General features: G+C 32.9%; 2 protein-coding genes across 5 annotated transcripts; one reads left to right on the top strand and one right to left on the bottom strand.

Moving 5' to 3' along the window:
- Positions 1–119: 119 nt before the first annotated feature.
- LOC108197047 (uncharacterized) lies at positions 120–20,164 on the bottom strand. Of its 4 annotated transcripts, none has more exons than XM_064083081.1 (12): positions 19,998–20,162; positions 19,591–19,741; positions 18,548–19,067; positions 17,463–17,622; positions 16,488–16,598; positions 12,507–12,596; positions 8,420–8,756; positions 5,231–5,497; positions 3,462–3,531; positions 2,286–2,467; positions 1,521–1,587; positions 120–459 (listed from the first exon to the last, which is right to left on the bottom strand). In XM_064083081.1, exons 2-12 carry the CDS (start codon positions 19,732–19,734, stop codon positions 305–307), a joined length of 2,103 nt encoding a protein of 700 aa, XP_063939151.1. In that variant the 5' UTR covers positions 19,735–19,741; positions 19,998–20,162; the 3' UTR covers positions 120–304. The 4 variants fall into 4 exon arrangements, with proteins under 4 accessions (XP_063939151.1, XP_017220014.1, XP_063939152.1 ...); XM_017364525.2 differs by having other exon boundaries at positions 8,420–8,732; XM_064083082.1 differs by lacking the exon at positions 12,507–12,596 and having other exon boundaries at positions 8,420–8,732.
- A 1,227-nt stretch (positions 20,165–21,391) lies between these two features.
- On the top strand, positions 21,392–25,717 carry LOC108197486 (uncharacterized). Its single transcript, XM_017365120.2, has 6 exons — positions 21,392–21,793; positions 22,668–22,863; positions 22,983–23,055; positions 24,691–24,740; positions 25,091–25,204; positions 25,305–25,717. The coding sequence occupies exons 1-6, from the start codon at positions 21,556–21,558 to the stop codon at positions 25,432–25,434; spliced, it is 801 nt and encodes a 266-aa protein (XP_017220609.1). The 5' UTR covers positions 21,392–21,555; the 3' UTR covers positions 25,435–25,717.
- The last annotated feature ends 713 nt before the right edge of the window (positions 25,718–26,430 follow it).

Below are 26,430 nucleotides of genomic sequence, written 5' to 3'. Positions count from 1 at the left end.
TTATCTGGATCGTGAGATTCAGGTCATTAAGATATAGATTTCTTTTAACTGGGGCAACACCCCATATCTTGAGCCTAGGGGGAGCTGCACAAGTAACCGCCTTATCTTATCGGCTTGAATAGAGAGAATATTCCTTTTCCCTTTTTTTTTTTCATTCATGTAAAAACAGATTGTGATTGTTAATAAATACTTACAAGTTACAGGCAACAAAGTATTGGAAGGGGATATTACAATGGATATCACAATCCATGTTTGGACTTAACAGTTAGATGCTGCTGATATCACACATGATAATTCTATATAACTACTTGTTCGGGCCCACAAAACGACGTAGTTTATCGATCATTTGAACAGCAGCCGAGTCTTTTGCTGCACCCGGACTTGGATGCACAGTATCATTGACATTTACTGACAACTCGAAATCCTCCCCTTTCACAGTTACACTTGCAGTATAGCCACCTGAAAGAAAAGTTCAACAATAGGTGAAGATGCTTCATATTAGCTTTTGACTTTTTACCTACAACATATACCGTCGACAACACAATTAATTAAAACTATAATTATCAGAATGGAAAAGAGCCACAAATGTAATGAATGTTCTGGGAACCCTATATAAGATATAATAGGAATGTAGGGAGAGTAGGAAAGGAAATAAGTCCACCACTTGGGCGCGTATCATGGTAGACACTTCCAGCCTAGTTTGACTAACAAAGGAGGGTAGGAATGATCATTTAGTACCAGGGGTCTGGCATCTCGTGGCTGTTGGCAATGTAAATTACTACTTTTAGAATCAGAACCTAAAGTTATTTTCCAGAAAGTTGCGGTTTCAACTATCAAAGCTCATAATGTAACATCCCAGTCCCACATTGAGTGTGAAAACTTTAGTTCAGTTTATAAGCATAAGTATCACTATCAATTGCACCAACAAATCATGATCTTTTGGGGCCTGTCCAACAGATCCGCAGATTATCATCAATCTGAAATCACTAAATTCTAAAAAAAATATCACTAAATTGTATTGAGAATATCACTAAATTATATTGATTTTTATTTTTTATTTAATGTTTGGTTTGTATTGGATCACTAGCCTATATATATATATATGTGTGTGTATATGTATATGTAGATGATCAAAGAGGAACAATTAAAATAGAACAAAAGGGTGACCAACATAAACCTCCCCTATATGACATCACCCACCCCCTAAATGTCATCGGTCATCACCCACCCCTAAAATGACATCCCCGCCAGAGACCCACCCATGATCCCACTCAATCCACCCAGGGCAAAATTATTTCCCAGTGAGGCAAAATTTGCCTTTCGGAGACCAGCAAATTATATTTAGGATAAGGTTTCCCTATTTGAAACATAAATTCTTCAAAAACAGTTTGCGGATCAGTATTTAGCTCAAGACCACTCTTTGTATATGCACAACTGAAATAAAGATAGTACAACTGCCAGAATTAGCAATTTTAAGAGAAGTGTGTCAATTAGACATGTACTAGCTATGTCTATCTCACCATCACATGTAGATACTGAATATGTTGGCGAAGTCCATTTGTTGTCATGGCATATCCGATCCAGAACCTGTAGAGATGGTATAGATTAATAAAATGATTAGGAAAGTTCATGGTAAAGCATCAAGAGATCAATCAAAGAGATCCAAACTTTGTGCACAACAATAATTGTTGAAAGTAGTGTCATTGAGAAACATAATAGTCTGAGTAAACTGTTTCCCTCTTCTATTTCTTACACTTTTGTTTTACTCTGTTTTAACGTGGTCGTACTGATACACTATGGAACGAGGAATTACCATCCTTTACAATATAAAACAAAGATGCAGAATTACCAAGTCATATTTAGAGAGAGAGAGAGAGTGAGTGAAAAACACATCATAAATTTATATCCTTTACAATAATACAATGACGATGAATCACCAAACACCTTATGCGTTTACAGTCTACACTTCTACATATCATAGGCCATTGAGGGCAATAAACAATGCCCCCTCATAAGACACTAGAAAGAGAAGAAACTGATACGAAAAAACTTGTCGTCATTTCATTTCCAATTTCTAAGAGACTATGACTGATCAAACAAGAAAATACTATCCCTCCAACTCCATGGTAAATATAGAAGAATACTTTCTTTCCAATCGTATTAAGATGGTAACATATAGTTCTCCGAGAAAGATGTTAAATCACCATGTGCAAAATCAAATTTCAGAGGACTTCTAAATAAATATATGAAGAAAAAACATAAAAATATTAAAGGCAGGAACTTGCCTGACAAAATATTTGATCAGGAATCATAGCCTCAATAATGCTCTTCCCTTTCACCTGTTGAGAGGAAACTTGATCTTTTGCATGCTGACAAGTGCTGTCTTGAAATGCTTCTCTTTGTACACATACTTCAGTGCGAAAATCAATAGAAGTGTCTGTCTTCTGGGGAAAGGAATCTTTACCACCTATTACAAGTGCAATAATTTATTAGCAGAATAAAATATATACTCGGAATCCTACCAGTGCATAGAAAATGGCAAACGTACCGTACCGGGTATCTAAATTCTAGATGACTACGTTGATACTGATAGCGATTTATAAAGTTTATCAGTGGTAAAAATATATTGTTTAATATAATCTACATTCTAAGTTTATGCTTAGTGGTTTTTTAGGAGTAAGATACTTTACATACACTAACTTATCACCATTTGCTTTTTAACTAAAATGACATTGCATCTCATAGCTTTGAAACTCAGGACAGATTGTGACCTTTGACATATTTTCAGTCCAACTGGCAGTAATGCTTCTAGAAAGTTATTACTGGCTGATCTGTGGAAGCTCTATAGCTTTTTATCACCAATTAGGAACACCTCTACTCTACCTCTGAGCATCTGTAAAACAATAGTGGAGATCCACTATTAACAGTTTTATATTTTTATTCACTGTGTAACATAATGTCCTTGGCCAATTCCTCTTACTCCACAATAGTAGTAACATACTGTTTAACTTCAAAAAGAATATCATACCATCACCATTCTGAAATAATATGGGTGATTAACCAAAACCCCAGAAAACCAAAAAATATTATGTGAGACTTGAGTCACGATAACTTTCTCCAAAGTATAGCTACTAGCCCTAATATGGAGAAGAGCAGCTTAAAGTTAACAAACCTCACGCAAAGGCTAAGGAGAGTGCTTTCTACGAATCTGGTACATATATGTTTCATTCAAACAAATAGTAGACATGAACAGAATGGTTAAGGTGATGGGGACCCTGATCGAAGATTTGACATGGAAGTACATGCAGTGTCTAAATAAACAATGAGCAAAAATCGGAGCACCAACATCAGATAAATTTGTAACCGGACAGCTTCTCCACTTTATATAGATTGAAGTATTCTTTTAAATGATAGTTTAGAGCATGCATAAATAGAAAAGAAGAAAATTAGAGATAGCACACCATCTGATTTTGTCTGGATGTTTTTATCACATATAGCAATCTCATCTCCTAAATTCCGCAATTGATGAGTCTGCAAACACAAATGAACTACAAAATTAAAATCAATCGACATTTGAAGGAGCCAAAAAAAAGAGGTGCTTTTATTGAGTAAGATATTAGATATAACGAACAATACATTCTTATAAATCTAACCAACATGTCTTTGTGGAGCCACATGCCATTAACTATACTATTTACACTCATCACTGGCCAAAAACAGCGGCACTACATCCTAATACAAATTAGGAACATAATTAGTCTTCAGTAGCATCAGATTTTGATCAACCTTTTTAAGGTGTATGCTTTAATCTTCTTTTTGGTGGCATAAAATAACATACTAAAAGGAGGTAAGGACTATCATATTTGGTTTAAGCATCACATAATACGGAGTTCATTACATCAACATAGTAGAAGAGTTTCTATTGTCATATTGGTAGTGTCAAGATGTCTATTTCAGTCGTAGAGCCGCAAACTTTGTAAATTTATATAACCTCCCATTCATTAAAATCAGGAGATGTTTGGCTAAGAGGAAAGTTTGGGTAATTTGCATGATACTAGGCAGCCAGCTGTGTATAACAGTTGAAAAGTGCCATTAAAAAAACGAAATATGGTCAGTCACTAGATCTCTACTTCCCTGTCTAGACCTGCAGAAGTATGTCGAAGAAGGGGGCACTAACAATTCGCACCCTCACTTTGAGTAAGAGGATTTTGCACAGAGAGTAGTGTAAGCAAACATAGCTGTACTTATGAGGAGCACAAGGTGCTCTCTTTCTGTGCATGACTCAAAAGTCATAAAGATTAATATATATAATCAAATGGGCTAATTATTAAAGGTAATATGATGATATACTTTATATTGTTCCTTGACACGTAGAAAATTAGGCTTAATAGATTTATATAGTAGACAGTAAATCCTTCAAATAGGCTATATATAGTAATATATACCAGATATATAGGAGCAAAAGCAGAATATTCTATGCACGCAAGTCACCCAACATAATGCAAATATATAACTAAAACAAACATACAGTTCGATTTAATATTCTACGGAGATTTTAAATGAACACAAATCATATATATTCTACACCCGTTTTCCCTCAAGCTGACGCATAGAGATCTAAATCCTTAGCTTGCGATCTGATTCAATAGAAGTTTCTTCCAATAAAACCTTTACAAGTATCCTAAACAATAATGAAAATTAAATAGGGAAAAAGAAAGAAGACGAAAGTAATAAAAGGAAGAGAGAAACTAAAATAGGATAAAACCCTAGGGTCGTGAAGACGTGGCGAAAGTTCTAAAAGAAACATTTCCAGGCTTTCAATTAATGAAGGAACTGATATACCTGAAATGCACTACCATCACAATCAATTGGTACCCCCACTTACCGCCTCTTTCCCAGGTCTGTATATTAGTAATAGCCCTACGGTGCTGTGACTAAGATATACCCGTCCTAAAACTTCTTTACCGGGAATATATTTCCTCAAAATGACGCCTTGATATATTTCAGATAATGTATAGTCCACATTGGGTTGTGAGTTCAGATAGGTAGTATGTCTTCTCAGTTTGCATAATGTACTTCAATTAAATTTTAGAAAACATGCATATGGGGAGCAATTCCTAAATAATGGATACAGTGACACTACTAAACTAAAAGAATAACCGATCTGAATAAAAAGAAAAGCAAGGGACAGAAATCACATTTTAAAACTTAAAAGCCAAATTAGTGATACCAATCTCTCTCTTTTGCTGAGAAGAACCCTAAAAGCAGCCACAGATAACTCCTTCTCCTTATCAGCCACATACAACTCCTTCTCGTTTGCAAAAGATGTAGGCTCAACCTTTTCTGGGGAGTTTGTTTTCACTGAGTTATTGTTGAAGCTCTTGTTCAGAGTACCCACATTGTCAACTTCCAAACCAGTAACTGTATTCTTCACTGTATCCAGCTTGTCAGCTTTGAAATCCGGTACATTCCGCTTAACCTCAAGGTCAGCTGCCTCCTGTATATCAAGTAAGGTGTTATACCAGGTACATGATAGTATACACATAATAACTTAACACTATGTATATCTTAAGCAAGTATGAAAGCTGTCTAAAGTAATTCTTTATCCCAGATCAAAATATGTAGAGTTAGATCAAAGAAAATTAAGATTATGCCAATAAATATAGCACCGCAAGTACACTTAACTTTATTGCATTCTCATAAATTAATTAGTTCCCCAGTCTTGTACTCTCAAAGGTACATACTAACTATTAACTAGTACTAGAACAGCCTTTATGCTTATTATTACATTCTAATTACTACAAATCCCATATCCTCTGTATCCTCGAAAACATAAATCTAGCAAAAATTGCTGGCATTAAATATGTAGAATCACTGTTATTAAAAATTTAAAAGGGTGCCGAATCACTGATTCTGCAAAATTTGTTACTAAATTTTATCAAAATTGTAATATTATTCCTCAATATATACTTTAATATAAATTGATTGCAGAATACATTATAAAACAAGTGTGTAGTTGACAGTTTTCACGAATTCTCGCGCTAAGGTGATTTGCCACTAAATCCGACTCATATAGGCATATGCAATTACTGTGTCTTGTATAATTAATGATCATTATCATTGGTAGAGTTTGTCTAGCATGTACCCATGGGCACATGCTAAGCACTAAATTTTATATATTTGGTTCATTTTAATTGGTGTGGTGGTTGTATATGCCGGGGGGTCCACCATTATTAAGAAATATGAGCCAATCAAAATGAGTCAAACTTATAAATTTTAGTTCTTAACATAGAAAAACCGTCATTGTTAATAGTGTATCACATAGATAATATAATAATCTGATAAAAAAAATATAATATGTTATAAAGTTCACTATTTACATTTCACTTATACCATAGGTGCTAATTTTATTCATACTTTTATGTTAAAATTTTATTCATACTTTTATTTAATGATAACATACTATACTTCAGTGGAAGCACAAACAAGAAAATTGTTCCAAATATTTCATGGTAAATGTGTGTGTGTGTGTGTGTGTGTGTGTGTGTGTGTGTGTGTCCAAAAAGAGAATCTAAGAACGATGTTTAAAATAAATTGTAAGATATTATATGATTGTTTTTATAAACTACATATATTCATTTCCACCATAATTGCTTTATAATTTAAATCAATACTATCATTAATTAATTTAAGAAAAGATTTATGCCCGAGATTCTAAAACAGATTATTTAATGTGTTACAAGTCATATTTACAAATATATATATATATATAGGGGCCTTCTCCTTGAGTAACCCATAAAATGGTAACCTAGGAACTATTCTAAGACTTAAAAAGGACACGGCGCAAATATAAGAAAAACAGTTTCTTCTCTTCAAACCTAGTCAAGTTCTGTTGGTACACGGTTCTGTAAACACGCACAGTTGTGTAGACACGTACTAACAAAAATAAAAAGTGAAGAACAAAAAAATATTTAATACAGAAATACAATGTCCTGTATTATTTTACTCTAAATTTTATTGACATGTTTGTTCTTTGATTTATAATATTTATTTATATTTTAAATTAGTTATAAGTATTTTCAATACAGAACATATATTTCTCTACTTTCTTAAAGATTATTTTGTAAATAAAGAATTTAAATTATATAAAATACAGGACATAAGTTTTTCAAAAATAAAAATAAATGTGTACCATTTTAGTGTAGATTTGATTTATTTTAGTAATATGTACTACAAGTTATGCAGACACATATCAAATAAATATTGTTCATATTACTAGTTAAAAAATAAAAAAAATTGAAAGAATAATGAAAATACAGGATACAACAAATATAATATCCTGTATTTTTATATTATACATTTCTTAACATGTTTGTTCTTTAATTTATAATACAATGTCCTGTATTTTTGTACTGTATTTTCTCACATATTTAGTATTTTATTTGTTTTCATATATATAAATATGGAATTGTTTATTTCATTTATTTTTTATTTTTAGCTTGTGCTGTATTTTTATTTGTTTAAATATTTTATTTTATATGTTTTCACATGTTCTGTATTATATTTGTTATATATTTGAGTTTTTGTTGTGTGTTCAAAGAGTAAAATAACATTTTTTATGTTTTATGTTTGTACTAAAATATGTTGAAAGTTTTTAAAATACAGATTATATGGACTACTGTGTAAACACGTGGATAGGTATTACAGTTATATATTAAGAGTTTTGAAAATACAGAACATAAAACACATGACTAGGTGTTTAGGTATTACAGTTATTCTTATACTCGAGCGTCTGGAGCCTGCATGCTGAGTTGTATGGCTAGGATCAAAAGTTACCAAGTTACCCAAACAAACGAGTTACTCATTGAACTATCCCCTATATATATATATATATATATATATATATATCAACTACTCAATTTTTGCCTAGCAATGAAGTTTTTTTTTTTCTGAATTAGAAATCAATTTTTAAAGCTGATTTTTGTAGCTGGTTCTCTCGGTTGTCTTTTTAAGAACCTGAGCCGTGCCTTATTTAATGTTCATATATCAACGTTAAGAGGGCAATATCATGCCATGATGGGCCCCCATATCAATATACTTGTGTGGCTCGCCTGTAAAACTCTATTAACTTTAATTATTAAAAATATCACGTCGGTAGACAGAATATATGTAAAATCTTAATCCTAGTTTGATTATTATATCTGAATATACATTCCAATTATATGCACACACGTAAGTCAATTGCACTTTAAGCACTATGAACTATCAAAATAATTGACAGACTCATTTTACCACCCATGTAGCAAGTCTAGCACAAAAATTTTATATTGTCAAATGTCGGACATGCAGAATAGTAACAAAATTCAAAATAAAACAAGAAACTAATTATAGATTTATATATAGCACTAATGCCTCTAACCTTGTCCTTGACACTCAAGGTTGAAACAGTAACATCTCTCCTTGTCGATGTTCTCTTTCTGTATTGCTGATAAATCTTTCCTGATGAGACATTGTTCTTGGTTTTGTCCTCTTTACAGATTGAAACTGCATCAGTTTCATCACTATCCACAGTGTGCAGACTACTTAAAGAACAGGTCGGTCCAGCCATGCCAGTTTCAATATTATCTTCCATATTTGGAGATATGATAGTTGCATCATTTGCTTCATTTGTATTGAAACTAGAGGTGCTCACCATCACTTTGAAGTTGTTTAAACAACCAAAAGATAGATCGCTGCAGCAGGTGATAGTGCAGATACTAAAATGTGTTAATTAGTGGAGTCCAGCAAAAATTGTACAATGATTAGGTGCATCAAAAAATTAACTGCACAATCAAATATTATGAACATGTACAAATCAAAGGAAGTTGGAACTATTATCGCAGTGCCTGGATCTGAAACATAAATAATTTTATATGAATGTGTGTGTGTGCCAGTGATCAAATACAAACCAAGAAAAACTAGGCCAATATGACATCACCCACCCCCTTGATGACATCACCCACCCAAGGGCCACCCCAGACCCCACTCAATCCACCTTGAGCTCACTGGAGCCTCACTAAGGCTCCGGACAGCAGGCCCGGCTTAATGAGAAAGGAGGCCCTGTGCTAAATTTAAATATGGACCCTTTTATTAATAAAATGCACACCATATAGATTTATTTTATTTTAAATTAATTTAGAACTTGAAACAAGAAAAGTATTTAATAAAACATGTACATTATCTGAGCCGTATTAATTTTTTTAGGTTAAATATATTAATTTATTTAACACTAAAAATAAATAATATAATATATATTTTGTGATAAGAAATAACAATTATATATTAATTATTCACTAAGAATATTTAGTAAATAAATATAAGATGGTCAAAAAATAATTTAATACACAATACTTAAATTTAAAATAAAATACTGACATAAGAATATATAATATCACTATATCAGTTTATATATAATGATAATATTAATGACAATCGACTAACTATCAAAAAAATATATAAATAAAAGATTCTAATCAACACATGATGAAAAATAAAATTAATTATATAAGTGTATAAATATTATGGGCTTGAAAATTTTGGGGCCCCTCAAATTTTTGAGGCCCTGTTTTACGCCAAAAACATGTAAAATATTCAAATTATTGCCGAGTCCAACACTCAGACACGTATCCATGTCGGATACTTTTAACCGAGTCTGAATAACATAGTATACGCATTTAGACTAATCAATAAATAAGCCGAGCAACCACCAAATGAGGCATATGTATAAGCTATATACAAACCAAATGCATATCATATCAGGAGTATTAACATGATTCTATATTATAAACATGATTAATAGTATAATGAAATTGATCACCTTAACTCATAATAATCCTGATAACAGAAGTATTACTGAAAAAAAGGAACTTGAAGTAAGATATTATATAGAAGGCAAACACGCACCAAAAAAATATAAAAAAAACTATGTGTGCTTATGGTATCTAATAATTAAAAACATTGTAGGATTTTGTAATTATTACAATTGGTACACTTCTGTCACATGAATTATCAGCAAAAATACTCAGGGTTGTTTAGTACATATATATATGTAAAATGTATGGTTGCAATGGTTTATAAACAGAAGTTAACTAAAAAGTTTTGCATCTTTGATAGATATATATATATACTTATAGTTAACGAATCGCACATAGTTAAATAGAATCCGAGAACTGGATAGGTCCATGATATATTCCTTGACATAGGTCAAACTACGTGTCGTAATGAGGCGCCCCTTGCGTGTCTTCGCACCTTTAACCTGAGTTAGGTGAGGTGCGCACCTCTCTCAAGTCACCACTCCTCAAGCAAAAAGGTAGAATTTCGTGCTCCTTACTGCGCCTTTAACAGCTAACAACACAAAAACACTGTGCAGTCCCAAATAGATGGAAGCAATGATAAAGAAAATAGTGTTTTGAAGAAAAAAGGACCCGGCAGTTTCTTAGCGAACCTCGTCCCATTGGGAGGAAAATTAACAGGTTGCAGGTAAATTACCACTAAGCCAAGAGATTTAAGGCTATACTTTCTTACCAAAGTATATACCCTTATTTAAATCACTATTACTGGTAGTCATTTCCTAATGCATAATATCATGTAGTCACAATAGTCATATAAGTTGAGGTACATTCACACAAATGATCTGGTTAATATATAGATTTATGTATACATATTAACATAATTAGTTTGTTCTTACTTACTTACAAGTATATACCGATAATTTATATCACATCTGTATATAGACAATATATCTGATCATATACCATCATAGACAGTTCAATACTTCAATTCACAAAGAATCTGCTACAATCTATAAATATATATGATGCAAAACATGCAATCTTTACAATCTATACTTACAGCTTTCCAGATGTTAATTACATATTTGCCACACACGAGACACGGACACACTAGTGCCGGGGCACACACTCACTGAAAAGCATATTAACTATTCCTAGAGGAAAAAGGGTTACATAAAAATTTTCTACACGGAGACATATAAAATGAGGTACCCATTGATCTTCTCTAAGATCTTCGAATCACATGTGACCAACTGAAAGGTGTGCAAGTTTAAAGATAAATATATGTATATAAATTATGTTACACCAAAGAGGTTTGATCCTATGACCAAAAAAAAAAAGAAGAGGTTTGATCCACAAAGCAACACCAAAGTTTGGTTACAATGATATCACAGTGATTTACCATCTCAGTACACAATGTTGCTGCAACTTTGAATGACACATGAGAAATCAAGTAATAACTTGCATCTCAGTTGATGCAGTACAACTTATAAAAAGAACAATTATGATATAATAAAAACAATAACGAAGATTAAACATGGCTAGATAAACCACAAAAGACCCACTACCCCGAGACATCCCAGCCGCAGAAGGGATAAAAACTATGGATGGCAACCCATAAAATACCCAATCCAATATTCGACATATATCTGAAAAATCATGTCTAATTATTATATGTGGGGTTACATGACTTATATAGGGATCAGAACCTTGAAACATAACCTAATAGACTATGGCCCGTTAGCACTTGGGCTTATATTAAATAACCTATTTTATAAACTACAAGCCACACATAGAACAAAATAAATAAATACACTAATTCCCATAATATAAATAGTATGAAACTATTTAGTAATATAAATATAAGACTCCTTTTAGTTTCTTTCCCTTTCCTGTTTCTCATCTTCAGTAAAGCTTACGACTTAACATACCAAAGCCTTTTCCAGAATTGAGGTTTCCAGGCAACATTTTAGCAAATTTCTTGGACAAAAGAAGGATACCACAACATTTCAAAAATGATAACTGTACCTGTAAGTGCCAGTACTACTGAAGGCTGTGGAGTACATGATTTGATCTAAAAAGATAGACAACAAGGATTGGCACGCATACTATATAACGGATACTCGGTAAAATAGTTAAAGCGAATGTAGGGCATTGAAAAATCACACAGTGAAAAAGGCTAACCTGAGACGGACTACTGCTTATAAAACATGAATACATGATATAAGCATCCAGAGTTAATAACTATTATGTGTATGGAGATGGATGTATGGTTACTCAACAATCTGTTTCTTGCTATCAACTTATTAACTTAGCAAGAAACAGACTATTGTTGTTGCCCAATGGACCTACTAAAAAAATGAAGATCCAGAAGTCCGGGTTAGGTATTAGATCATCCTTGACAGATAAGTTAGGATACACACATACATATCCTACAGAGCTAAATGATGACAAATATGCAATAGATGTTACATCAGTATTATCATAGTTACATCTGTAATCTAGTTGCGAGCAGGATATAATCTCGCACTTGAACTCAGTTTGAACATCAGTCCAATTGAAACTGCTTCACAAAACATCTACTAATATGTTCACATGTAATATTTTCACTTATATGTTGCCTTCTTAAAGAGCACAAGGAGAAAAGGATATACAACTAACTTTCTCCATACTCACTTATCTGTTTCAGGGCGAAGTTCTTGAGATGATTGGGATTTGTCACCAATTGTCCTTTGATGTTCTCCTTCATGTGACGAGTGCTTGAGTCTTCATGGGGAAAAAATGTATATATTACTAATATGAACTATTAATATATGTTGAGATGCATGAGAATTCAGAAATTAATAAAAAGCACAGAACATTGTTATATACGATAACAAGTTGAGCTAAGTCCTAAATCTACTATAGGACGACATGGCAGTAGTCATTCCAAAGCAAAATGAACACATTTTATTTAACTTAGTAGAGGTTAAAGGGTAAAAGCCAATGTCTTTTTTATAACAGAATAAGTCCCTATGATATACAATAGCTCAAATAAACCCTTAATATCTTGTCATAATATTTAAGATGAAGGCTTAATATGGCCCATACAATTAGAGTTCGTTAATCAGGGCTTAAAATAAGGGTGGATTTAGTTTAAGGGACAAAGAAACATTCTAGGCTGTCGGTCTAATAGCAATTAGCTGATGTTATATTTATATGAAATTATTTATGTTATAGTAATTTAAAAGATTAAAGCACGTCTAAAATTTAATATCACAGCATTAGAATTACATAATATTCATTTGATGTAACATAATACTAAAAGATTAGATATTGATAATAACAATAGTATAATAAAAAATTAAAGGGTTGTTATAAATTAATGTGAATATTTCATAGAGTAAACCTAAAAATAAAAAATAAATAGTTAAATTCCTAGTAACTTTTATGTTGAATATGCATCTTGCATACACAAAGAGATCGTAATAATCAGATATTGACATTGAGACAACAAAAACGTATCGGAAGTATGTAGAAGATACATACTCATATTGTGTTTGTTATGTGTGCTCAAGATCTAGTAGACTTAGGTATCGCTTGAGAGCGGATGCTTGAGTATTGTTTGGCCTAAATATCCAAGTTTGATTGATTGTATTATTGATAATGGTTTTGATTAATAACACAAGTTGGGACGTGGATTTTCCATGTCATATATCTTTGTGTGTGCTCTTTGCATTAGAAGTTGAATTTCGTATTTTATTCCTAACAAGTGGTATCAAGAGTCGAGGTCATGATCATGATTGATGAGGTTGGAAGAAAATTCGGGATTTCATTGAGAATGTAAAGTACGATAAAGGTATTGTTAACAATAAGCTACGAAAGTGGTTAGAGAGTTACGTGCGGTATGACAGGTATGACAGTTGGTTTGCACCATAAATCAATCATGATGGATACGAGGTATAAGAAGATCAAAGGGATCATCACAATGGTTTTAATGGTTTGATCAACCAGGTGAATTATTTGGACTGTGAAAGCAAGGATCGGGTGATTCAATAGGGCACTCGTGGTTGATGCACGTGATTTTGTAGATGGATATATTGTTATGATGAAGAATGGTGGTCGGGAGCTCATTAAAGTGGAATTTGTTGATACTCAAAGTTTGGAAGAACGAGATAGAGGAGATTCTTGTTCGAGGGGAGGCATTGGTGGATGGACGTCCATGTCTTGGTGGCCACCGATGTTTCTATTATGAAATTGTATTAGGCTGAACGGCATCGCTTGCGGATGCTTGAGTATTGTTTGGTTTGAGTATCCAAGTTTGATTGATTGTATTATTGATAACGGTTTTGATTAATAATACAAGTTGGGACCTATGTTACCCGGACTCGGCTAAAAGTGTCCAACATGGATACGTGTCCGAGTGTTGGACTCGACAATAATTTGAAAATGTTACATGTTTTTGGCTTAAAATAAGTGTCTGAGTGTCCATACCCATGTCCGGGTGTCGAGTGTCCGACACGGGTACTCGACACAAAATGAAGAGTCCGGGTAACATAGGTTGGGACCTATTTTTTCCGTGTCATATTCGCCGTGATCTACTTACAAGGAAGCCCTCATTGAGGAGTGAATCTTGTACGTCCCATTTAAAAAATATTCAAGTAAGTTCTTGTTTCCGTCGATGAGAAAGGAGGAATTGGAATATTGGTTTTTATTCAATTTTTGTTATTAGTTATGCAAAGATTTATTTAGTTAGGACCTGTATGCTTTTGTCTGAGATTTCTATGCACATTCCCTTTTGTGGCAAGCCAAATGTTTAATGTTGTTTTCATGACTAGGTGTCAAGGATTTATTACTTGTTTGTGTGCGTGTAGAGCCTAAGAGAGAGCTTGGAGTTTAGGGTTATTTAATAGATTGCTCGGATAGATGATAAATGTTTCATAACTGTTCATTAAGTGCCCTAAATCGGACCAAATTAATATAGTTATAGTAGGTTTTTTAATTAATCTCTACGATCAACTTAACGTAGTTGTGTCAACGATTCCTTGCATTTATAATTCTAATTAGGATTGAATGCTTAACAACTAAATAGGATATATCTATAATATTAAGGTATAAGCTGTCGCTAGAAAACACTAATTCTGTACATGATAGTGTCAAGACTGGGTTATAGTAGACGCACTTGAGGTAAATGAGATGGCATATGATTTGGTAAATGAGATGATAAGGAGTTGTACCTACAATGATATATTGACACAGTAAATATGACAAAAGCATTCACTATGAGCCAGTTTGCGGAAGTCTTCCACGGCTTAAAGTGATGACTTTAAGTTTAAGAAAATGTGTGCTTGTGTAATAATTTAAAAAGCGACTTATAGTTGAGAAAACAGCTTAAAGCCGGAAGTATGAGTTTTTTGAACAACTTCTTTTATTTTGTAATTTTATTTGCTAAATGTTAATATTATCATTCACATATACAACTTATAGATTTTATTTATATTTTCACATTTTTTTGTAACTAACGAGTCAGATGAAATAAAAAAATTACCTAAACAGATACTAACTTAAACTTTTTTTACTTTCACTTTGCACTATTAAGCAACGATAAGTCACAAGTCAAAATTATAAGTTTATCCAAACGGACTCTATGCCAATAACTAATCTACTTCCTGTCATATTCATTGAATATGAATCATTGATAGTTTTACTGTCCTAAAGGTTTCAAAGTTATATAGTTGAGTTATTAAGTTTTATGTTTGCCATGTGTTTTATTAATGTCAATCACTTGTGAGGGTAGGGTACAGAAGAGGCAGAGATGGAAGTTTGATGGAGGGGCGACGGTGGTTGGCAACACGAGGGGAGAGTGAATGGAGAGAGGAAAGAGTGAAGTTGTGGGTGGTGTCGGGATGTACGTGCAACGGCAGAGAGAGAGGAGGGGAGGCAGAGTAGAAAGCTGGGAGAGATGCGCAGAGAGAGAGAGATGATGTTGGGGTTTGTCGGTGTTGGCAGGTGCAGGGGGCGCAGGGAAAGATGGAGGGAGGCAGGGGTATATATGTAAGGTGTAGGTATATGTTAGCAGTTGGATTTAGAGTTGCAATAGAGGGGAAGGGATGCTGCAGATACAGACCAGGATGTTCGGTCTTCTGTTCAAGAGACGCGCTGGTGCAAGCACTGAAAACATTTCCCAAGGAAACTACGCAGCATTGGGAGTGAGGGGCAACTGCAGTTCCAGGGAAAACTGTACATCAGTGCAAGAAAAAGTTTGCATCACTAAAGGAAAGCTTTAGAAGCAAGAAAAGTCAAGTTTAGTTCAGACAGTTCCAAGTTGTTTGCTTGTGGATGAGACCATGGGGATGACGGGTGCTCCATTTTCTTTTTATATTCTGTCCATCTCCTTTAATATGGATATAAGTATACGTTTACAAAACTACCGTATTTTCTCCCCCTGATCATTATTTTGTGTTGGTAATTTATATGAGTCTAGGTTTTTGAGGGGTTCAGAGCTGTTAGAACCATTATTATACTTTATACAATAAAAAAAATTAGGAGACATGAACAACCAGATCACAGACCACATAACTTATTAACTTGTTAGCATCAACACGCAAACAATTGCATACAACAAATGCAAAACAGGAACTGACTAAAAGCAAAAAGAGTATAATTATATAAGTTTACCTGGAAAAATAGTTTGACAATATCTCTGAGTAAGGAAGCAAATGATAACTCTGAGTCACAGAAGTCGGTGTCCAACTTCCTATAAGCCAATTAGCCAATGGACCTTGCAAGCTACCATAGCAATGAGTATGGTATCAGGTAATCATTACTATATCACATAAATGTTCTAGACCCAACTAACATAGCGCAAAACTAGTCCGAAAGATTATAATAAATAGAAGATTAATAAAATAATGAAAACACAGTTTGAATTCGAATTTAGCACAACTGCAAAAGAGATTGCCGGGTACTCATAATTATTAAATCATACAAAGTAAGCATAAGCACGTACATCACCAAACTTGTCCGTGTGTGCGTACACAAATAACTGTGTATACATACACACACGGGTGTGCACAACCCTTGACTAGCATTTTAACATTCATACCAATGCCAGGGATATGGTGAAACAAAAACCTAAATTAATTGTAAGGTTCAGGAATGCATGCAATCATGATGACTAATGCAACTTTTTCTCTAATGAATTAATTAAATTCCAAATGTGTCGATGTGTGCTGCAGCTTGAGGTAATCAGTATAGTTAACAGGCTAACTAAGTCAACAACAACAACAATAAAATTATTTATCAACAGCAATAGCAAGATCAATCAGGAGGATCATAATCACAACAACAATAGTATTATATTAAAAACAGCAATAGCAACCATAATATAGTATTAGTAAATTGCACTCTGCTCTCATACTAGATTTTTTGCTTATCGGGAAGGAAAAAATGTATTATTAGTATTGTCACTATTGCTATTACTATTGTTGCTTTTGTAATTGTACCCCACTCATACTAGATTTTTTGCTTTGTTAGGGAGAAAAAGAAAAACATAACCAAACAAAATTCAAGATCCACTGCAAGCATATATAACACGTGAATGTCTACTTATCTGCCAAAGTAAAACTGGAAAAAAAAAATGCCCAGCCAGACCTTTCAACAACTTCTTTCATAGGAACCCAATACGTTATGTTGAGTTTTTCTTGGAATTTCACTGCACACTTCACGATAAAAAAGTTTGCAGCAGTCTTTTCTTTGCTTACAGAGTACACAACATGGCTCTCCAAGAGCACAAGATCAGTCTTCTTCAAACCTGTACCAGTTGTGAGACAGTAAAAGGTATAATAAATCCTAAAAGTAAAGAAAAAAAAGATATAATGTCATATTTCATTATATTAATAATAAGATTTAAAATATGGATAGCAAAAAAGATATAAGCCTGAGAAAGCCTTAGTCAGAATTATATATACATACATATATATATATATATATATATATATATATATATATGTATGTTTATATTTGATGGTCCAGTAAGATTTCAATTAGGACTGTAAAAACAATTCTTGTATTGCACGAACTAAACCTGTTAACAAGGTGCTACAGCACCGTATAATCGACAGAATTCATATAGAAGCGAAACACAACATAAATAAGAGAATGCAAATTAAATATATGATGAAACGATAAATACAACACAGTCTTTGCAAGTTTAAATAGGCTTTATTTTATCCTGAAGGCAGAATGTTGTTTGTCCACAGAAAAAAAAAAGAAAGAAAGAAACGCCCCTACACTGAATTGATAAGTGTCACCCAAAATCTTAGGACATTTGATACCAGTAGATTATGGCAACCTATTTATAAGAACTGAATTGATAAGTGTCGCCCAACAGATGAGACTGTAAATACATGACAGGAGATAATTTGGTCCAAAAGAGTAACATTGTTACCTTAAACAATGTTACTTGTTACTTAAATTCAAAAATGGAACTTATAAGCTGAAGTAGTGACACTAGTTTTTGTCAACTTCGAGTACAAATAACAAATGAGTAATTAATGTACCTATAATCTACATCTCAAAATCCAGCTTTAAGAACAATTGTAACCTACCTTTATCTTTAAAATACGCTTAAGGTAAAACAAACATAACAAGTAATAAATTACGCTTAAGGTAAAACAAACATGCCCTCAGATGATCTTAAATTATTAGACATTTCATATATGCTTTAGGACGTAAACCTGTAAAATTCATTATAGCAGGAACCGCAAGTTGCTCATATCCAGCTTCAGTAGTATATTGCTCCTCCACCAGATCTTTTTTATTAATTCTTCTTCTTTTCTTTCTCGCAACTGCACCATCTGAACTGAGCTTATGATTGTCAATAGTTTGCTCCAGAAACGACCAGACCCCTCTAGTTACAGAACCAAAGATATAGAGACAATTTTCTTTAGTGGGATCAACTAACATAACCACGATTTTGGAAATCGGCCAATCCTCCTTGATCGGCATATCTTCAGGAACATCATCCAGAGCCAAACATGTGTTACATGCATCCTTTATGGCCTTCTCGGTTAATGAAAGTTGATCCTCAGGGACATCTGAGGACTTGTAATCAGACTGATGCATGTTTTTCATATATGGGACCAATTCAGGTTGCAGAGTCGCTGCTAGCTTGCAAAATGACTCAAAATCAAGAAACCTGAGGTCTGGATGTCTTTTCCTCTGGTAGTAGTTGTATAGCACCACCACAGCGTGAGTCTAAGCATATCATTATTTATACCAAGTTAATTCGAGATATAGAAGATAAAAGTAAAAAACTTGTTACTCTACAGCCTATAGGAATATGATCAATTAATTATCATTAGGTCACACATCAAGTAATAATCTTTATCTTGCTAACTTTTAATCTAATCTAATTTTACTGAATTTTACTGCATACATCTTACTCTCTTCTTTACTATATCCTCCATATGTAAGTAAGAAAATATAGTTTAAGGAGAGAAGGCTTTTGTAAGCTAAATTAAAATTACTAAACATGATAAAGTCTTCCATTGAACAGATATGACCTACAAATTGTGGATCCCAAATAAGGTTTATTCAAATTCTAGTTCTCCATTAAACACACTTTGCCAAACAAGAGATAATTAAAATTATCAAAAAAGACATATATGCTGCATGCAGCCACAACCTTAACTTACTGCAAATGTGCTTGATAACATAATTATCAAAAAATATCTTCAAATAAAGTACGTATTGAAAAAAAAAGAACTGCAATCACCACCTGTTTGGCAATTAACTGCTGCATTTCAATCGGAGGATCATCAAGCGGCTTCAAGGGCAAAGCAGTGTAAAGAATCATTTCCATGAATGCTGCAATAGAACCCTCCGTTGTAATCGCCGGTTCTGGGCTCGACGGCATTTCCATTCCAACTCTGAATTCAGGGTGGCTGGTTAGATATCAATAGTTTTGCAATAAGCATGATTTACGAAAGCAAAGAGACACAACAAGTGAGAATAGATGAATTAACAGTGCAGCATTGGCCAATCATTATCATATCATATGATCATATCATATAGAACGGCGACACAACACAGAATCATAAGGGGCAATATATAAGCAATTAAAATGACAAGGGGCTTAATCGGAAGATAAAAACAAGTAAGAAATCGAAATAAAAGCAATGAGACCTGGTATAGTATGTGTAATGTGTCTCTCTGAGTGTTTGCGCCCACAAACCCTAAACCCTGAACAAGGAGTCAGACAGTGAGCATGTTCTGCGGAGCTTGTGAGAGTATAAAGGCGGTGTCTACTCTCAGACTAAATTTGTTCTTCGCTGCTGTCGGGGTTACATATAAAAAAATATTTATTGCTATATGTATTGTGGGTCCCATTAATATATGTTTTGTGGGTCCCGTCACCCGTGTCCGCTCGAACTCCTTCTGTGACATACTTGCGGATGGTTTGGGTCGGGTTTCTTGAGACCCAAATCCGATTTATTATATTTTGGTTCGGGTCTGGATCCGGGTCTGGAAAATGAAGATCCAGATCCGATCCGTCAGATTTTTCCGGGTTTTGGTTCGGGTTTAGGTCTAATTTGGATATTTTAAAAAGTAAAATAAAAATTAAATTTATATATCTATAAAAAAATGTGATGCCTTATTTTATTTTATTTTTAATTTAGGGATATAAAAAAGGATTTTACAGGTTTCATTTACTATAATAAACACTTGAAACATGTTAATTTAATTATATACAATTATTCAACTTATCATTTATATTTTATTATATTTAAATTTTTTAATGCACAATAATTGAGAAAAATAAAATATTGATAAAATAAATATAAATCTTGTATTGTGCATATAAAATTAAGTAAGATGTTAATATGCATACATAATAATTCATAATATTTATATATATACTTTACATTTAACGTATAATATATATATATATATATATATATATATATATATATATATATATTTGTACGGGGGTATTTTTCGGGTTTAGAGTTTAGATCGGGTTTCGGGTCGGGTCTCAGTTCGGAACATAGAAGATCCAGATCCAGATCCAAACTTTTTCGGGTCTAAAAGTAAGATCCAAACCCGAATCCAGATCCAAAAAAATCGAATTCGGGTAGATCTAATCAGGTCGGAACGGGTAGGGTAACCATCATGTCGGGTAAAACTGTCATCCTTACTGGGGATAAATATGTGGTGATCACGATTATAACATTTTTTTAAATATTTTTGATGCTCTTAAATCGTTAGACGGGTAAAATACTCATTTCGATCGTTTAGCTAAAAATATTGTTGGAGTGACATATAATCACTTACTCGTCCATTGATTAGAAAACGTTCAACATGTTTAAAAAAAATGTTATAATCGAGATCGTTAGATATTCATAAAATACTCGTACATTATAGCATACACGTGTCGTGTCGAGGATTGGAACCCATTTATAATATAAGTTTTTTATTTGGTTTGATTTTATATCTTTATTCAATTTACATATATAGATACATGTAAATAATAATATTAAGGCGACTACATATCAACGTAAAAAAGACTGTTGAGTCGGAAATAATATGTATGTAATTATTTAACTATTTACAAAAAATAATCCGATTAATCCCATGTTATGCTAACATCATCCCACGCTGTGACGGAGGCGAAGAAGCAGGGAATCTGTGGGCAACCCTAGAAGCTCATAAGAAACTAAAACCCAGGTAGCAGCCGAGAAAAATGGTGAGCGGCAAACAACATTCCAAAACCGGGAAACAAAACAAACATCCAGTCGCCCCCAAAAAACCCAAATTCAAAAAACCAAACAAAAACCAAACCAAACCAGCTCACAAAAACAATGGAGCAGCACCACAACCAGAAGCAATCACGCCTCCACAGCAACTGTCTTTCTTCATTAACGAGTACCAGTCAACGAACAGAATTCAACTCTCTTCTCTTGAGCTCGAATCTATTAAAGGTCCGATATTATTGGGTTCTTGGGTCAATTTATTTTTTTATGGTTTTGCACTAATTGAATGGTGATAATTTGTATGATTTTATTCTGGGTTTGCTAGTTATGAACTGCTATTATATTTGTTTAGTTTTCCTTTGAATCAAGTTAAATTCGCATCTTCTCTTATATTTGTTTTAGCTCTGGCAATATTTTGTGAACAAAGAATTAGTTGATTGTATTTGTGGCGAAACAAAAGCTTGTTTGCCTCAAGGTTTTGTATTGTGTAAGGAGACAAAAAAAAGATTTTTTTAGTTGAAGAATAAGTTCTAAGTATGGTTTTTACTAAGTTAAAAGTCAGCATCTCCTTTATGTTCTTGAATTCGGGGTGCTCCTTTGTTTAGTTTTTGTGCGTCCTGATAATTTGTTTATGACCATCAGTTTATATTCTATGTCTGTTAAGGGTTCAGTTGGGAATCTATTTATGTTCAACTTGTGGCACCTCCCGTGCTTACAAACTGATCTTATGCTGTTTTTCAAGTTACAACCTTTCAACTCGTTGTGAGAGTTGTTAAAGTAAAGCATGTTCATAGATATGGACATTTGTGATTATGAGTTAGTATATGGTTTTAGACTTAATTACTTCTTATTTTATCTTTGTTAAAAAGGATTGTCCAAATAGATATACATCCCTTATTTAGTGGTGAGTTTTAACTAGTATATGTTTGTTCCTTTCAGGATTTCAAAATATTTTCCTCTATTTTCTTGATCTGTCAACAAAGGCTTATCTAGTGGCTATATATCTTTCAGTTTTCAGATTGCATATTTTTTTATGTATCAAAAAGGAAATAAAAGAAACATCTTATTGTGAGTAAGTGGTAACATTGTTTGATACTTGCAGATACTTGTATTCTGGAACTACCTCAGGGACTAGCTCAGGATGCCTCTACTATATGTGAACATATGAAGGCTGCCTTTGGACAATCTTGGAGACACCAGCTTTGTGAAAAACAGATCTTAGAAGGAAAGATTGAACCTGGGAATCCAGCACTCCTTGTAATTAGTTTGTCTGCCTTGAGATCATTGGAACTATACAGGTTTCATGCTTCTCCTATTTTTCTCATAATAATATTGTATGCAACTCTATATTTTTTGACAAATTAAAAAAAGAAAATTCAATTTGAGTAGCTTGTTTGTGGTCCTTTTGCTACTGTAGGGGATTAAGACCGTTCAGTAAGGAATGTCCTATCGTAAAGCTTTTCTCAAAGCATATGAAGGTCGAAGACCAGGTATATTATATATTCTTAGTTGTAAAAGATATTGAAGCTGGAAAGTTCTTACTGTGTGGTGACTGTTTTTTTTTGGTTATGTGGTGTTTCAATGCAAACATATTAAGTGACTTTTGAATATATCCTTGCAGTTGATTAGCAAGCATAGATTAATCTTAGAAGAAAATTTTTATAAGAAGAATGTCATGTAAGAGGAGGAAACTTCATATTGTAATGTTTATCTTTCACTTAGAAGCAGAAGAATGATTACTGACATGCTTCATGTGAATGTTGAAATTAAAGATAATGCTTGCTTACTAAATTGAATAATCTGGATTTGGGAGAAGTAAAACTGATCAAGTTAGTCGTCATTTCAGTTGTCATTCTAAGACGAGTTCTAGAAATCAAGTTAGAATGTGTAAACATCGGGCATATAGATGAATAAGCTGAGATTAACTGTTCTTTGTATCAGTAGCACTAGCCCATTGAGACAGAATGTTGTTTGATTTTTGAAGTTCCTGTTTAGAGGAGTGTCATGGATTTCATGATCTAGAATATCATCATTTAACTTGTTACATTTTTGAAATTATTAAGATTTAAAAGAGGGGACTTTAAGATTGATGGATGTTCGGAAATTTATATTTGATGTAATCACTGTCAGACATGTAGATCATTCTGTTAAAAATCTCTTGGCACCTAGAGAAGTGTTGCTGAGAGCCTTGATGGTGATCTCTTTGAGGGTTTAAGCCATTTTAATATTTCGCATAATGTTACTTAACTATCCCCGAACAAGTTTAGAGTTAAGAGCTTAAAAATCTGGTAAATTTAATTGAATGAGCAAATCATGATATTTGTGTAATCTGAGCTTTTGACAGGCACAACAAGCCAAATATTGTAAATACTTGCATACTTGAAAGTAAAATTTGCACTGCTGAATAATCGGATTACTTAAATATCTTTTAAATTACTTGGGATATAGGAATTATGATTTTGTCAGGTCCAAGATTTCCTGAAATAATTCTGATTCTATAATTTGGTGTAGATCCAGAGCCTAGAATCAAGTAGACCTGGTAATTCGTTCATGTTGTGTACTTTTATGTTTTGCGTATTCAATGCTTAAACCCAAACACAACCCATTTAGGGGTCATGTACTTCTGTGTTTGTATACCTTTGTCTTGTAATTTTGACACTATATAAATATAGTATATTAATAAATAATTATACATGTGGGAAAAAAATATATTTTAAGGTTGTTTTATAGATATATACATTAATTGTACATATTTAAATTATTTCTTTTGGCTTATTTTTAATTTTTTAGCTAAATTACATACAATATTAAAGAATTATTTATGTTTACTATAAATATACATATATCTATTATAAATTCTGTTATTGAAATGTATATATATGTATGTCGTGGTCTCAGAGGGTAAACGCAAACACTACCCTGTATCAGGGTCATGTACTTTTTGTACTTTTCGTGTCGTATACTCAACTTGAAAAACAAACACTACATATTCATTTTGTGCATAAAGTTGCTGGGTCTAGATCAATTGACTAGCCAGGATCAACTTAATTATAGTTTTAGATTTACATTTTCTTAAGTTCAGAACATCTGTTTACTAATTATTTACTCTAACCGGTGGACAACAGGTGTCTACCTTGAAGAATCGTGTTAATATTGCGACTGGCACACCAAGCAGGTATGGACGTAATTATTTTGTGTAATTTAAACTGGAAAAAGCTCGAACACAGTTTTTGAATGATCAAACTTTTAATAGGAAAAGTTAGGCCTTTGAATATACAAATAATATTTATGAAAAAGTTTAATACTTAGTATGAAATTGAGGAAAATATTCTAGCGGTTGAAATTTATTGCTAATAAATATTTAATCTGAATATAGCTAAAAAATGTTCAATCTGAATCAAATAATAATAACAGTATATATGGGGTATTATTTTTTAACTTTTTAGCAGGGACATGTTTTTTTCCATGAAACTCCTCAAAAGAGTTCAACACTTTAGATACTGATAATTTGTCACATGCTTATAGGATCAAGAAGCTAATTGATATGGAGGTTTTAGGATTGTCGCGATTGAAAGTTATCGTGCTTGACATGCACACAGATGTAAAGGGCTATTCATTACTTTCACTTCCTCAAATCAGGTTTGATGTTTCTGATTCTCATCTTCATCTCGTTAGTCTTTACAGATATTGTGTGTGTGTGTGTGTATTTTTGTATTTACTTCTAATTTATGAAAAACAGAGACGAGTTCTGGGACTTGTACAAAAGCTACTTTCACCAAAGAGTACTGGAAGGTGATCTTCGTATCTGCCTCTATGGTCCAACACCAGTCATTCCCAGGGGAAAGAAGAAAATTATTAATGATCACTGAAGACACTAAAAGTAGCTAACGTTGCATGATCCCCCACCCCAGGCAGGCCTAGTAGTGTTGCAAAAGTGATATTATTCTTGACAGGATCTTGTATAGCAAGTGAAATGTCTTTGTTACTTGTCTTCCCTTTTTAGAGGCAGACATTCATATTCTTGCAAGGAGATTTGTTTCTAGGTATGTCTTGAAGAGGCAGACTTGGGCCCTGTCGTTACCTTGATACTTTGACTTTGTTTGGTTCACCAGTTTTGTGGTTGAATAGGTAACCAGAAATTTCTTGAAACTAGGTTGCTGGATAGCCTTTCATGGATAAAACACGTATTTGGTTTACACTATTTAACTATAATTATATTCACTTTTCATATAAGATTTCAAGTATTAAAAAAGTTATATAGTGTCTGTCACCTGAAAGGTGGACTCTTGGAGTCTTGCTTTTTTTAAAAATAGTAAAATATAATTTAATTATTTAAAATTTAATTTCTTTCATGTGAAAATTTGAAGATAATGTTGTAGAATGTGATCAACATTTTCTACAATTATTTTTATAAATCGTAAGACGCTAGGTTTCACATATAATATAATTAATAAGAGGAATAATTATTTTGATTAATAATTGTTAAGAGTTGGAATAATGATTTTAATTAATAACTAGTTGAGAAACCGCGCGTTGCGGCGGCCTCCAAAAAATATATTAATAATTTAATATTAATATTTGTAAAATGCAATAATTTTGTGACTGTCTATAAAAAGTATATTATTGATTAAAAATTAATATTTGTAGGATGAAATACTGAAACTTGCTTCTAATATATCAGAAAACTAAAAAAGATAATTCTAATTTTTGATATTTTTCATCCGAAAATTCCACAAAACTAGAAAATATAGGTGCAAGAAGACTTGTGCGCTACTCTTTCCCATAATTAAATAATCCGAAACAAAATCAGATTAAAATTTTTAAGCTGCTGTATTCCATAAATAATCTGAAAGAAAATCAGATTC

The sequence above is a fragment of the Daucus carota genome, chromosome 8 (genome assembly GCF_001625215.2).
Source record: "Daucus carota subsp. sativus chromosome 8, DH1 v3.0, whole genome shotgun sequence".
NCBI classification, from domain to species: Eukaryota; Viridiplantae; Streptophyta; class Magnoliopsida; order Apiales; family Apiaceae; genus Daucus; species Daucus carota.
Note: the sequence above shows the minus strand (reverse complement) of the source record. Positions and strands in the feature narration are given on the sequence as shown.

What these genes read in the sequence shown, in the direction of transcription:
- LOC108197047 (XM_064083081.1), bottom strand. Translation starts at nt 19,734, where the DNA reads ATGGAAATGCCGTCGAGCCCAGAACCGGCGATTACAACGGAGGGTTCT. An exon ending in CCTTGAGTGTCAAGGACAAG is followed by an intron (nt 5,498 to 8,419) that starts GTTAGAGGCATT and finishes CTTGATATACAG; the next exon opens with GAGGCAGCTGACCTTGAGGT. An exon ending in CTGATCAAATATTTTGTCAG is followed by an intron (nt 1,588 to 2,285) that starts GCAAGTTCCTGC and finishes CCATCTCTACAG; the next exon opens with GTTCTGGATCGGATATGCCA.
- LOC108197486 (XM_017365120.2), top strand. Translation starts at nt 21,556, where the DNA reads ATGGTGAGCGGCAAACAACATTCCAAAACCGGGAAACAAAACAAACAT. An exon ending in AGATCATTGGAACTATACAG is followed by an intron (nt 22,864 to 22,982) that starts GTTTCATGCTTC and finishes TTGCTACTGTAG; the next exon opens with GGGATTAAGACCGTTCAGTA. An exon ending in CTTTCACTTCCTCAAATCAG is followed by an intron (nt 25,205 to 25,304) that starts GTTTGATGTTTC and finishes TATGAAAAACAG; the next exon opens with AGACGAGTTCTGGGACTTGT.